General features: G+C 41.2%; 1 protein-coding gene across 4 annotated transcripts in view; it reads left to right on the top strand.

Moving 5' to 3' along the window:
• Positions 1 to 13,902, top strand: part of acsl6 (acyl-CoA synthetase long chain family member 6) — a 28,721-nt gene that overhangs the window by 5,120 nt on the left and 9,699 nt on the right. For 3 of the 4 annotated variants that reach the window (XM_061701974.1, XM_061701975.1, XM_061701973.1), the window contains 10 exons: positions 6,573 to 6,793; positions 7,682 to 7,796; positions 7,902 to 7,966; positions 8,764 to 8,865; positions 9,576 to 9,675; positions 10,216 to 10,394; positions 11,373 to 11,405; positions 12,222 to 12,273; positions 13,186 to 13,259; positions 13,348 to 13,425. In XM_061701974.1, coding sequence (XP_061557958.1) covers positions 6,573 to 6,793; positions 7,682 to 7,796; positions 7,902 to 7,966; positions 8,764 to 8,865; positions 9,576 to 9,675; positions 10,216 to 10,394; positions 11,373 to 11,405; positions 12,222 to 12,273; positions 13,186 to 13,259; positions 13,348 to 13,425 — 1,019 coding nt within the window. Of the gene's footprint in view, positions 1 to 6,572; positions 6,794 to 7,681; positions 7,797 to 7,901; positions 7,967 to 8,542; positions 8,635 to 8,763; positions 8,866 to 9,575; positions 9,676 to 10,215; positions 10,395 to 11,372; positions 11,406 to 12,221; positions 12,274 to 13,185; positions 13,260 to 13,347; positions 13,426 to 13,902 lie in introns of those variants that run through there. The other variant, XM_061701976.1, reaches the window with a different exon arrangement.

Genomic DNA, 13,902 nt, shown 5'->3' with positions numbered 1-13,902 from the left:
AGTATATTTTCATATTATTGTAAGTGACTAACATTATGCACAGTTTGATCACTAACACATTTAAATATAAGAAAATAAAAAAGGAACTCAATTTCGGTTCAATTCAAATGTATTACACATTAAAGTTGAACACAAATTATACCCGTGTAACAGAAATGTTTGAAAACAAACTGTTCTAAAAATTGTATGCAAATATATTGTACTGTACTTAAGTTAAACACAGCTGACCTGTACTTAACAAATTAACTGTACTTGATTTATTAAAAAAAAAAAAAAAGGTTTCTGGACAGTTTGAACATTTATGTATTTCAGTGGTCATTTCACATACCACTAAAGAGAGTCCATGTCATTACTCATAAATATTGGACGAGCATATTCTCCCCAAAAAATGCTCCTTTTGTTAAAAAAAAAAAAACAAACAAAAAAAGGACTTTATTCATTCATAAAATTAACCGACACCTGTAACGGCGTGGCGTCCGGTCACCTCGCTGCTGCCGCCTGTTATTAAAAATCCATGCTACTCATCTTAGCACGATGCGTGTAACCGTCATCCTTTTCTCTACATTTTAATTAAAGATGTCCTCCTGCTGCTTTAAGCTGTTAAAACACACACAAAAAGGATTTTGCTGTGTTAATATGGCTCAGTTTTGAAAAAGATTTAAACTTATTAAAACCTGCTTTCAGTCTTTTTTAGCGCCTTTTCTCACTCTCTTGCTGTCACCAAATAGTAATATAGCATCACTTTGAGGAAAGTGAAAAGAAGACTCGCACCGTTCTCCAAATTAGAGGCGAAAGCGTGCTTGCTTCAAGCTGTTTATTTGTCACTCCCGCTTGACGTTTACTGTAAAGCTGACACATAAAACAAAAGAGAATTAAACATTGTCTATTTAAACACCAAAATGTTCAACCAACCCATATAATTTCATTAACCAAAATCCGCTAGCTTAATACAAACATATAATGCAAAATGGTATTGATCGTCTAACTGATATTGGCATAAATGTTATGGTAATTATAAATCTTCAATTGATAATTTGATGTTGGGGATTGGGATTTTTATTTTTTCTTGAAAAAAATGGAATGTTAGTTTCACAAGATTGTTTTTTTTTTTTTTAACATAAAATACTTTATTTATAGAAAAAGAAATAGGGTTCGTGTCCCTTTAAGAAGAGGCGGTTGCCCACGTTGACTGCACGCCACAGCAGTCTATAGAAGGACGCGACCTTTGAATGCGTCTGCACGGGTAGGGAACAGGGGGTGACGTGTATGCTATTGCTGATGTCACACGGTGGTTTTTAAAGCCTCGGCATCTGTTCACAACGCTGTCAAGTGGTGATAGAGCGAGCTAAAGAGCGGTAGAAAGCGAAAGAGAGAGATCCAGGTTAGCGCTGTCCATGCGTCTCAGCTTTAATAGGCTTTGACGTTCTCAAGCTGGACGCTAATCGCCCGCAGCAGCCTTTAGATGGCCTGATGGGGCGGGCCTTCCAGGACCAGGGCCTGTGGTACTTCCGGGACGTTGTCTATGATGCTAGTAGGAAGTCCAAAAATGGGCATTCTTTAAAAAAAAAAAAACACCACAGACCTCTTATTAAGTGTGTTATCACAGGACACTTATTAACTACTAGGTAGACACTGAGCGCCAACACTACGCTGTTTCACACACACGAAATGCCATCCAGTGCTACGAAGTAGACTGAACGCAACGATGTGGTAACAAGCAGACCCTGAACACAACACTGTGGTAGTAAGTAGACCCTGAATGCAACACTGTGCTGCTTCTTTGGCGACTGAACGCAGCGCTGCCAAGTAGATCCTGAACGCAACACTGTGTTATCAAGTAGACCCTGAATGCAACACGGTACTGTTTCCCGGGACTGCACACAACGCAGTGCTGCCATATAGTCCCTGAATGCAACACATTGCTGTTTTCTGAGACAGTGAGCGCAACCCAGTGGCTATCAGGTAGTCCCTGAACGCAACACGGTTCTGGTTCCTTGGCCAATGAACAAAGTGCAGTGCTACCAAGTAGGCTCTACTCTCAAGTAGGTACAACCCCAATTCCAATGAAGTTGGGACATTGTGTTAAACATAAATAAAAACAGAATACAATGATTTGCAAATCATGTTCGACCTATATTTAATTGAATACACTACAAAGACGAGATATTTAATGTTCAAACTGATAAACTTTATTGTTTTTAGCAAATAATCATTAACTTAGAATTTTATGGCTGCAACATGTTCCAAAAAAGCTGGGACAGGGTCATGTTTACCCCTGTGTTACATCACCTTTTCTTTTAACAACATTCAATAAACGTTTGGCAACTGAGGACACTAATCGTTGAAGCTTTGAAAGTGGAATTATTTCCCATTCTTGCTTGATGTACAGCTTCAGCAGTTCAACAGTCAGGGGTGTCCGTTGGCGTATTTTTATGCTTCATAATGCGCCATAGGCGGCACGGTGGACGACTGGTTAGAGAGTCAGCCTCACAGGTCTGAGGACCCGGGTTCAATCCCCGGCCCCGCCTGTGTGGAGTTTGCATGTTCCCCCCGTGCCTGCGTGGGTTTTCTCCGGGCACTCCGGTTTCCTCCCACATCCCAAAAACATGCATGAATTGGAGACTCTAAATTGCCCATAGGCATGACTGGTTGTCTGTTTCGATTGTGCCCTGCGATTGGCTGGCAACCAGTTCAGGGTGTACCCCGCCTCCTGCCCGATGACAGCTGGGATAGGCTCCAGCACGCCCGCGACCCTACTGAGGAGAAGCGGCTCAGAAAATGGGTGGATGGATAATGCGCCATACATTTTTAATGGGAGACAGTTCTGGACTGCAAGCAAGCCAGTCCAGTACCTGCACTCTTTTACTACGACGCCACACTGTTGTAACACGTGCAGAATGTGGTTTGGCATTGTCTTGCTGAAATAAGCAGGGGCGTCCATGAAAAGGACGTTGCTTGGTTGGCAGCATATGTTTCTCCAAAACCTGTATGTACCTTTCAGCATGAATGGTGCCTTCACAGATGTGTAAATGACCCATGCCATTGGCACTAACACAGCCCCATACCAACACAGATGCTGGCTTTTGAACTTTGCGTCCATAACAGTCCGGATGGTTCTTTTCCTCTTTGGCCCGGAGGACACGACGTCCACAATTTCCCAAAACAATTTGAAATGTGGACTCGTCGGACCACAGAACACTTTTCCGCTTTGGATCAGTCCTTCTGAAATGAGCTCGGGCCCAGAGAAGCCGACGGTGTTTCTGGATGTTGTTGATAAATGGCTTTTCCTTTGCATAGTAGAGTATCAAGTTGCACTTACGGATGTTGCGCCGAACTGTATTTACTGACATTGATTTTCTGAAGTGATCCCGAGCCCATGTGGTGATATCCTTTCCACATTGATGTCGGTTTTTTGTTGATTCAGTGCCACCCGAGGGATCGAAGTTCACGGGGCATTCAGTGTTGCTTTTCGGCCTTGCCGCTTACATGCAGTGATTTCTCCAGATTCTCTGAACCCTTTGATGATATTATGGACCGTAGATGATGAAAACCCTAAATTCCTTGCAATTGTACGTTGAGGAACATTGTCCTTAAACTGTTTGGACTATTTACTCACGCACTTGTTCACAAAGAGGTGAACCTCGCCCCATCTTTGCTTGTGAAAGACTGAGCAATTCAGGGAAGCTCATTTTATACCCAATCATGGCACCCACCCGTTTCCAATTAGCCTGTTCACCTGTGGGATGTTCCAAACAGGTGCTTGATGAGCATTCCTCAACTTTCTCAGTCTTTTTTGCCACCTGTCCCAGCTTTTTTGGAACGTGTTGCAGCCATAAAATTGTAAGTTGATGATTATTTGCTAAAAATAATAAAGTTTGAACATTAAATATATTGTCTTTGTAGTGTATTCAATTAAATATAGGTTGAACATGATTTGCAAATCATTGTTTTCTGTCTTCATTTATGTTTAACACAACGTCCCAACTTCATTGGAATTGGGGTTGTAACACTGTGCTTCCAAGAAGTCCCTGAATACAACACTGTGCTGCCTCTTTGGCCACTGAACTCACCCCAATACTTCCAAGTAGGCCCTGAACGCAACACTGTGCTTACAATGAGACCCTGATTGCAACAATGTGCTGTTTCCTTGTACAATAAACAAAACCCAGTGCTACCAGGTTGACTTTGAATGCAACACTGCTGCTTGCTTGTGCACTGAACATAACACAGTTTCTGCTTCTTTAGACAATGAATGCAACACAGGGCTACCTTTTAGCCCATGAATGAAACACTGTGCCATCAAGTAGACCCTGAACACAACACTGTGCTACCAAATAGTCACTGAACGCAACACTGTCCTACCAAGTAGTCCACGAACGCAACACAGGGCTGCTTCTTTGGCCACCGAACGCAACTCAGTGTGCCAAGCAGTCCTTGAACACAGCATGTGCTTCCAAGTACACCCTGAACGCAACACTGTGCTGCTTCCTTAAACACTGAACGAACGCAATAAGTAGACCCCAAATGCAACAAATTGCTCCTGTGTAGGACAACTGATGCTGATTTGATGTACGTTGAACGTAATACAATGATGTTTCATTTCTATGATGAAAAATGTGGATGAATCCCAGAGACCTCTCATTAGGAACTATTTTGAAAACTTCTGAGAGGCCTCTGATGTTGCGTTGGTACCATGGCGCCAGCTGGAGCAACAAACTTGTAGCGGGGGACGTTCAAGAACTCCACAACCTCTGCGCGTCACTCCAGGGAGCCAACAAAGTTACTACAGGACACTTACACCAGACACACAACAGCTGAGTAAACCCCAAATAGTACAAGTTTTTTTTTTTTTTTTACCTGAACGCAACATGAAGCTGCCTGATAGACATTGAATGCAACATAATTCGTTAGATACAAACGTAACACAATCCTTCCCAGCTGACACTAAATGCAACACGATGCTGCTTCCTGGGAGACTGAACACCACACGTGTTTTTCCATTTTAAATTGAATGCAACACAATGCTGCTCCTTCATTACACTCCGTCCAGTACTCCCAGTAGACATTGAATGCAACACGATGCTGTTTTGTTTTGGACCCGAACACAACATGATGCTGCCTGATAGACGGTGAACACGACACGATGCTGATTCTTTTCATGCTGAACACAGTGCCGTGCCTTGCAACTGAACGCGACACAATGTTGCTTCGTTTTAGACCATGAACACAACATGATGATTAATGCGCAGCTCCTTGCTTCCCAGTAGACCCTGAACACAACATGACACTTGTTTGTTTTCGATCCTGAACACAACATGATGGTCCTTGAGAGACTGCGAACGCCTTCAGACGTTTTTCCTAGTACACTGAACACAGAACGACAGAACAATCCTGAACACAACATTATGTTTCCCAGAAGAACTGAGAGCAACACAGTGCTGCTTCTTTGGAAATAAAGGCAACACTCCTTTATTGGACTTTAAATGCAACACAGTATTGGTCTATAAGACTCTGATTCAACATTGTGTTAATGTTGATTTGTTGGTAAATGCAAAACAAGGCCGTAAATGTAATGTTTCATTTCAGATACGTCTGCTGTCAAGGTTCCAGTACATTATCAATATTCTGGAGTTGTTGTTCATGTCTGCTGCACTGAGCCCACTTTGTCACTCAGCTTGCAGCAAAATGTTTATTTGTTCTGTTTAGTCAGCAGTTTCAGCTTCATGGAAGCATTTCATTTTTGCTTTAAAAATACACCAAATGGGAGATCGTTGTCAGAACGAATGGAGAGTGTCATTACTGTGTGTGTGTGTGTGTGTGCGTGTTTGTGCATGCCTGCAGTAGGTTATGAAGCGCGTCTATATTTAGATTTGGCGGCCAGCTTTTTCCCCTTTGCTTGTCCCTGTTCTCCAACACTGATTAATCCATTCGAGCTCTGTCATCACCGCAGACATTGAACGTAACACACTGCTATCAAGTAGACCCTGAATGCAACACTGTGCTGTTTCCTTGGTTACTGAAAACAACAAAATTGTCCTATGTAGGACAACAACACAACACAATGCTCATTTGTCAGACATTGAATGCAACACGATGCTGCTATTTAAAAATTTTTTTGGGGGGAATTGAACGTAACACTATGCTCAGAACACACCATACTGCCATATGTACAAAATGTTGCATTGGACCCTGAACGCGATATATTGCTTCTTCCTGAGACACTGAATGCAACACTACTACAGCCACGTAAAAAGCTCAGTGCTTCCACGTGAGCAACATAATGCTGACAGCTTCAACACTGAACAATGCATATTTGTTAGACACAGTGGAACATGATACCGTGTCCTGGACCCTGAACGCAACACTATGCTCCTCTTTTGAACACTGTTAACACATCGATGCGCGGATGGACATTGAACATAACACAGTGCTGCCTTGTTTGACATTTTCCTAGATGGTGAACACAAAATATTGCTGCTGACACTGAAGGCAACACAACTGAGCATGATTTCCCGCAGCCTCAGTCGACGGTGAACGTAAGTGATGTTAATGCTTTACCTGTCGTCCCACAGAGCTGAGTTCGACGCTGATGGAGAAGATGCAGGCCCAGGAGATGCTGAGCGGCCTGAGGGTGCCAGACATGGACGATCTGGGCCGCTTCTTCAGCTCGCTGCCTACCTCCACGTTGGTGGGCATCGGCGCCCTCGCTGCTGTGCTGGCGTACTGGCTGGCCACGAGGCCCCGTCCTATCAAACCGCCATGCAGCCTCCTGCATCAGTCCGAGGAAGTGCCGGTAAGACTCAAGACGTACATAAGATTTAGACTTATTGACAAAAATATTACTGATCTAGAAAGCATTGATCACAAGCTTTACTACGCGCTATGAGTTGATGTGGTTGGATAATTTTTTTAGCTTGAGTACAAAAAGCACATTTTTACCATTGAGCCATCGTATGAGGACTTATTGAAAAACAATTGCATATCTGAAAAGCACTCGTCAAGAGCTTTAATAGGAGGTATGATTTGATATGGTTTGTTGAAAATACATTTTTGATTGTGAAATTATTGATATTTCTGCGCCAAAAAGACATATTTTGATCATTCCATCACAATAAGAACAGATATTGACAAATGTAATTGTTGATTTGGAAAGCACTGGTCACGAGCTTTAATATGAGGTATGGGTTAGTGTGGTTTGCTGGAAATCGATTTTTTTTTCGACAGATTTTGGACATTGGAACATATCCTCATCATATGAGGATATATTGACAAAATGATTAAAAAAGGACAGGTTAAGAGCTTTGATATGAGGTATGACCCGATGGTTTGCTGCAAATTGTTTCTTTTGGACATTATTGCAATGAAAAAGGCAACCTTTGGTCAGAATGTCATCATATGAGGAGACATTGACAAAATCGTTGCATATCTGGAAAGCAGCCATCAAAGTCTTTAATATGACGTATAAGTCGATGTATGTTGCGAACAGAGTTTCGATTGAAAAAAGATCTTTTGGGTCATTGCATCATCATGTTATGACATATGAATAACCAATTTCAGGCCTCGGTTGTACTCAACAAGACCTTTAATATGACATGCAAGTCGACATGTTTTTTTGGTGCAAAATAATTTTTGACGTCAAAAAAGTGGTTGTCGTCTGTCTTTTGTGTGTCCTTCCATGAAGCATGAAGGCGGGGGTCGCAGGTCCATGATGTGCGACCGTTCCAAGCTGCTAACACATTACCATGACGACGCTAGGACAATGTACGAGGTCTTCCAGCGAGGCCTCCATATATCAGGTACACGGGGATAGGTCTCTCAAAGTGACCAATCCCCCAAATCGATGCAATCGATGTTGTGGGTTGGTTGCCGTGGTGATATAGCCGTCGTCTCTTCCGTCACAGGTGATGGGCCTTGCCTGGGCTCGCGACTCCCCAATCAGCCTTACAAGTGGATGTCCTACAAAGAGGTGAGATGCAAGTCTGATGTTTTGGTTTTGAAGCGGACATTTCCAGGGTTCGGTTAAAGACGAACTTTTCCAAGAGATCTTTTTTTTCGGATTTCTATCAAATATGAAGTTCATACATTAGGCATATGGGCAACGCTTACTTGCGAAAGAGTTTAGTTTTTGTTATTGTGTATGGGCAAAGTATGGCAGCCAATATTGATGACTTGCCATGAAATGCGAAAAAGTTTTTTTTTTTAATTCAGCCCTTTAAGCGAGTTTCACTTAGCAGCATGAAGTTTGGTCGGCATGTAAGTCTCAAGAAGCCATGCCTGACAAGATGCAAGGAAGTCTGCCATTTTGGTTTTGAAGCGTACATTTTAGCCATGTGGCCATTTCAAGAGTTATTTTAAAGACAAACTTGTCCCCCAGATTTTGACAACTGCTACCAAATTCGAACCTTGTAGCTAAACATATTGTGTATGATGGTCCCATCCTGAATGTTTAACACATTCACTGCCATTGACGGCTTTAGAAGTCAAATATCCATGTTAACTGGGAAGGCTGGCAGTGAATGAGTTAAACACAATAATGCTACACTCTGGCTGCTAGTGGAAAAATCCTGTCAAGCACATCGAGGTTTCCTCAACAGAAGTCACGTGACTTCTAGTCAGACTGAAGCCGCACGAGAAGTGAGTGATGTAACAGTGAACTTGTGATCTTAATATATCATCTCAACGTTTGTGTGTGTGTGTGTGTGTGTGTGTGATATGACACATTCCTTTGTACTGCCGTATTTCCATTCTGTTTTGGTCACGCAGGTAACGTCCCGGGCTGAGCATTTGGGATCGGGCCTGTTGTACCAGGGCTGCAAGGCCAGTCCAGACCAGTTCATCGGAGTCTTTGCTCAGAACCGGCCTGAGGTTATCCTCCCCTCCAACACTACCCCCCACAACTTGTTCTAATGCCTCCTAAAGCCGAGATATTGCCGTTTACGAATAGAATAGAACAGGTTTATTTTCATTGAAACAAGATGTAAAGTGCCCCACCTGTCAGGGCAAAATAAAATCTAAAACACTAAACTAAACAACAAATATTACATGAAGAACACCAAAGAGACAAAATGGTGGCATAAGCTCATGTCATAACATCCACAAGCAATGTTAGGATTTGTCAGACTTTATTATAATCTGTAAAGTTTTATTTTTATGTATGCTAACCAAACGCTTAGCAATTATAGTATTTATACTCATTTTAACAAATCGAAATGCTTTTTTATACTAAAAAAAAATGAACAGCAGTGTTAGCATTTCTTGTTGTCTTTGTATTAGAATTTGTCAAACGTGTAATCGTCAAACTACTCATCAATCAAGTTTGACTGGTCCGCTTATACAGAAACCGCCATTAGCATATGAGCATTTGTCAAACTTGATTGTGATCAGTTTGGTTTGTTCGAGTAAGAAAATGTAAACAAAGGGAACACTTAATAATGTTAGCCTTTGTCCAATTTAAATGCGATCAATAACATTTGATTGACGGAAGCTACTATAAACAAACTCCCTTTTAGCATGTTAGCATTTTTCATGACAACAAAGTATTCAACTGCAGGAAACTATTATTATTTGTATTGCAGTGGATAATCTCGGAGCTAGCGTGCTACACATATTCCATGGTGGTGGTGCCCCTCTACGACACGCTGGGTCCTGATGCCATACGCTTCATCATTAACACGGGTAAGACAATCATAGCATGTCGAGGCTGTCCTCTAACTGGACAGGAGCAGATGTACACAGGATTATGATTTACTGACAATAAAATTATAGACCTGGGAAACACTGAGCGTAAATATAAGGTATGATTGGATGCAGTTTGTCAAAAACTGATTTTTGACAGTGAGAAGTTGGACCTTTTACGCAAGGAAGAAGGCGAACCTTTGGCCATTGCATCATTATATGAGGACATGTTAAGAAAATAAATGATGAAAGCACTGGTCACAAGCTTTAATATGAGGTATGAGTCGATATTGTTTGTTGAGAATAAATTTTTGATGGTGAGAATTTTGACATTTTGACAAAGAAAAAGAGTACTTTTGGTCATTGCGTTAGACCCACGAAGGTATATTGACAAATATTTGTAGATCTAAGAAGCACAGGTCACAAGCTTTAATATGAGGTATCGGTCAATATGATTTATTGCAAACAGGTTTTTGATTGTGAGATTTTGGACATCTTCACAATGAAAAAAACGTTGGCCTGTGATTTGTGTCCCTGCAGCTGACATCTCCACGGTCATCTGTGACAAGGTGGAGAAGGCACAGGTGTTGCTAGCTAATGTGGAACGTGCGGAGACACCGGCCCTGCGCCGCATCGTCCTCATGGATGTCCTGGATTCTGCCCTGGTGGAGCGTGGACGCGGCTGTGGGGTCCACGTGCAGGCCATGCAGGAAGTGGAGGTGCTGCACGGCCGCTACGATTAGCAACATTTGTATTTGTCAGAACATAGAGTGGTCAGTTGAGTTGGGGCGTATGTTAATGTAAATGAACACTTAGCATCTTACCATTTGTCAAACTTGATGGTGAAAAGACAAAGTGAACATTTAGCCACGTTAGCATTTTTTCTAGCATTATTGTGATGAATCAAGTTTGATGCAGGCAAACAAACTTAGCAACGTTAGCATTTGTCGACTCTTATTGCAATGAGTCGCGTTTGATTGAAGTAAACAAACTTAGTAGCGTTAGCATATGCCAAAATTTATTGTGATCAGGACAACTTGAACGGTTAGCAACATTAGCATTTGTCAAACCTTATTGTGATGAGCCGAGTTTGATTGAAGTAACAATTTTAGCAACGTTGGCATTTGTCAAGCTTTACTGCGTTCAGGACAACGTGAACGCTTAGTAATGTTAGCTTTTGTCTGAACTTATTATGATCAGTCAGGTTTGCTTGACGTAAGGAGACTTGGCAGCATTAGCATTTGTCAAACTTTATTGTGCTGAGGACAATGTGAAGGTTGGCAACCTTAACATTTGTTAAACCATATTGTGATCATTGATTGGTAATGTAAACAAACAGAAAGCTGAGCAACGTTAGCATTTGTCAAACTGTATTGTGATAAGTGGAATGTGATTGTGGTCAACAAACTTAGCCATGTTAGCATTTGTCAAACCTTAGGTAAACACATTTTTTCCACAGCTCGACACGCATGTTGTAAGTTTGTTGGATAAAGAATGATGGCGTCCAGTCTATTTGCATAATAAAAAACGCCTCATGCTATGTAAACAATAGCATTTTTGTGGTTCCAGTTATTGCATCATCGGCTTTGTCAAAACACGACAAACTAGTCTGTCGCTTCTCACATGCGTGTCTGCAAAACGATTTACACAAAAAAAACAGGTTACAAATAAATATAATGTGGTCATCTCTCCCTCAGGGGCTGGGCAGAGATTACCATCGGAAACCTTTAGTAAGTACCAGCAACTGTATGTTTTTCGCCTCGCTTGCCACTTCATGAGGTACACAATCTAATGAGTTAAAATACACAAGTAGAACACAGTTTTTTTAAGTCTCAACATTTATTATGTATTATGTTTGTTTATTGAGATCCCAACATCAGTTTAACAATTTCTTATTTCTTTATTTTTTTTATCTTTTAATTTTGTGACACAGGCATTTGTGTTTTTCCATTTAAATTTGTGCAGAATTCATATTGTCTTATTGTTTTGCAGATATTCTTATTTACTGTTTTTAGACCATTTTTACTTATCATTTACAAAACTGCAGACTTGTTTTTAGAACAATTTTTATTTTATTTTTTGCACATTTGTTTTAATCATTTTTTGCAGAATTTTTTTCTGCCATTTTGTTTCCCAAATAACACTCTAGTTTTCTTTTTAAACATTTTTATTTTACTTTTTTTGTCTTAAAAAAATGATAACCTTTTTCATTTTATTTTCTGAATTAATTTTTGGGAACTTTTTTGCAGATTTTGTTTTACATTTCTTGCAGAACTCTTGTCATTTTAGTTTTTGCCGAACATTTTCTTTTTTTTCTGCACAGAACTTTTTTTTAAAATTGAGATTTGTATTTTTTGTCAGATCATTGGCAACAATTTAATTAACCTTTTTCCCCTTCATGTATATATTCACAAGGAAAGATTGTCCTGTGGTGGTTTAGAAACACGCATTTCCCTTATTAAACATCTTATATGATTTCATTAGTATGTTGATGATGATGCAATTATGAATATGAAATTATGGCGTAATTGTTTTTCTCCGCACAGCCGCCCTCACCGGACGACCTTTCGATCGTGTGCTTCACCAGTGGAACCACAGGTGATCAACAACCACCACAGTTCAGCTACAAACCATGACGTGGGAATGAGAAAACAACAATCAAAATAATAGCTACAATTATTTTAAACTTTGCCATCAACCAAATGGAATGTCTTACAATGCCACAGTTTGGAATGACTGTTTTGGTTCGCTGCCCATTACCACATACAGCAGCTTAATAAGCCACAGAAAGTAACGAGGCCTCAGATCAGCAGGGTAACGTTAACAGACGACCACGGCTCGATCACTGATAGACTAGATCTCAGGTTAGTAGCATAAGAATAGGAATTTGGTTATATGCAGACGACCACATATCTTTATCCACAAAAGTAAATAGGCCTCAGATTTGTAGCGTAACGTTAGGGGACGGCCACATAGCTTTATCCAGAGCCACAGATAGTAACTACGGTCTCATGTTAGTCGCATAACTTTAGCGTAATGGTTCTATGCGGACGACCGCATAGCTTTAGCCAGTAGAAACATAAAGTCATAAAATATCCATCCATCCATCCATTTTCCGAGCCGCTTTTCCTCACTACGGTCGCGGGCGTGCTGGAGCCTATCCCAGCTGTCATCGGGCAGGAGGCGGGGTACACCCTGAACTGGTTGCCAGCCAATCGCAGGGCACATGCAAACAAACAACCATTTGCACTCTCAGTCACACCTACGGGCAATTTAGAGTCATCATAAAATATATAAATGCTAAATGTAAACGATAAATGATAAATAAAAGGATCAATTACATTAAATTAATATATATGTAAATAACAAATTAAAATATGAAAATCTTCAGTTAAACAGTAAAATTATGTAAATTGATAGTTGATGCAGCTCCTGTATGGGCTGACATGAACTTGTGCAGGTGTACCTAATGAAGTGTCTTGACCTACTTCTCTTACCCATCCCTCTCAGGAAACCCAAAGGGAGTGATGCTCACCCATGGGAACGTGGTGGCCGATTTCTCGGGCTTCCTCAAAGTGACCGATGTGAGTCAACAAATCAACAGGATTTATGAAATCTTTTCAACTATTCTCATGGCTCTTTCTGCTTCCTTTTCTTCTTCTTCTTTTGTAGAAAGTGATTTTCCCCAACCAGGACGACTGCCTCATTTCCTTCCTGCCGCTGGCTCACATGTTCGAGAGGCTTATCGAGGTAAGCAGGATGGATGCGTTCGTATCTGTGGCTGTTATGTTTTCATGAGTCAGTCAGTCAGCGGCCCATTTCCAACCGTTCCTAACTTTCATTTTCCAAGAGCCTGATAACGAAGGCCTATTTATAACAGAAGCAATGCCAAAGTGACTGGACCCATTACTGAAATATGAATTTAAGTAATGTGTGTGAGAGCGTTACAGTTGTGTGTGTGTGTGATTGGTAATTTTGTCCCTGATGGCCCCTCATAGAAAGCACCTACCATCCCCGCAAAGTTGCCACACACAGGCATGTGTCCATGCATGCACACAGACACAGACACAGACACACACTTCCGATGTCTCAAGAGGGTGGCGCTTCAGTTGTGTCCTCAGACGACCTCGCACACAATCAGGAAGTGGTCCTATTATGGCGCCTTGTTGTCTTCCTAAGCCCCCACCTACTGAACTTCCGCCTGGCAACAGTGGGTTGATGGAAGTC

The sequence above is a fragment of the Phycodurus eques genome, chromosome 17, assembly GCF_024500275.1.
Source record: "Phycodurus eques isolate BA_2022a chromosome 17, UOR_Pequ_1.1, whole genome shotgun sequence".
Taxonomy (NCBI): domain Eukaryota; kingdom Metazoa; phylum Chordata; class Actinopteri; order Syngnathiformes; family Syngnathidae; genus Phycodurus; species Phycodurus eques.
This window is presented reverse-complemented; position numbering and strand designations above follow the sequence as displayed.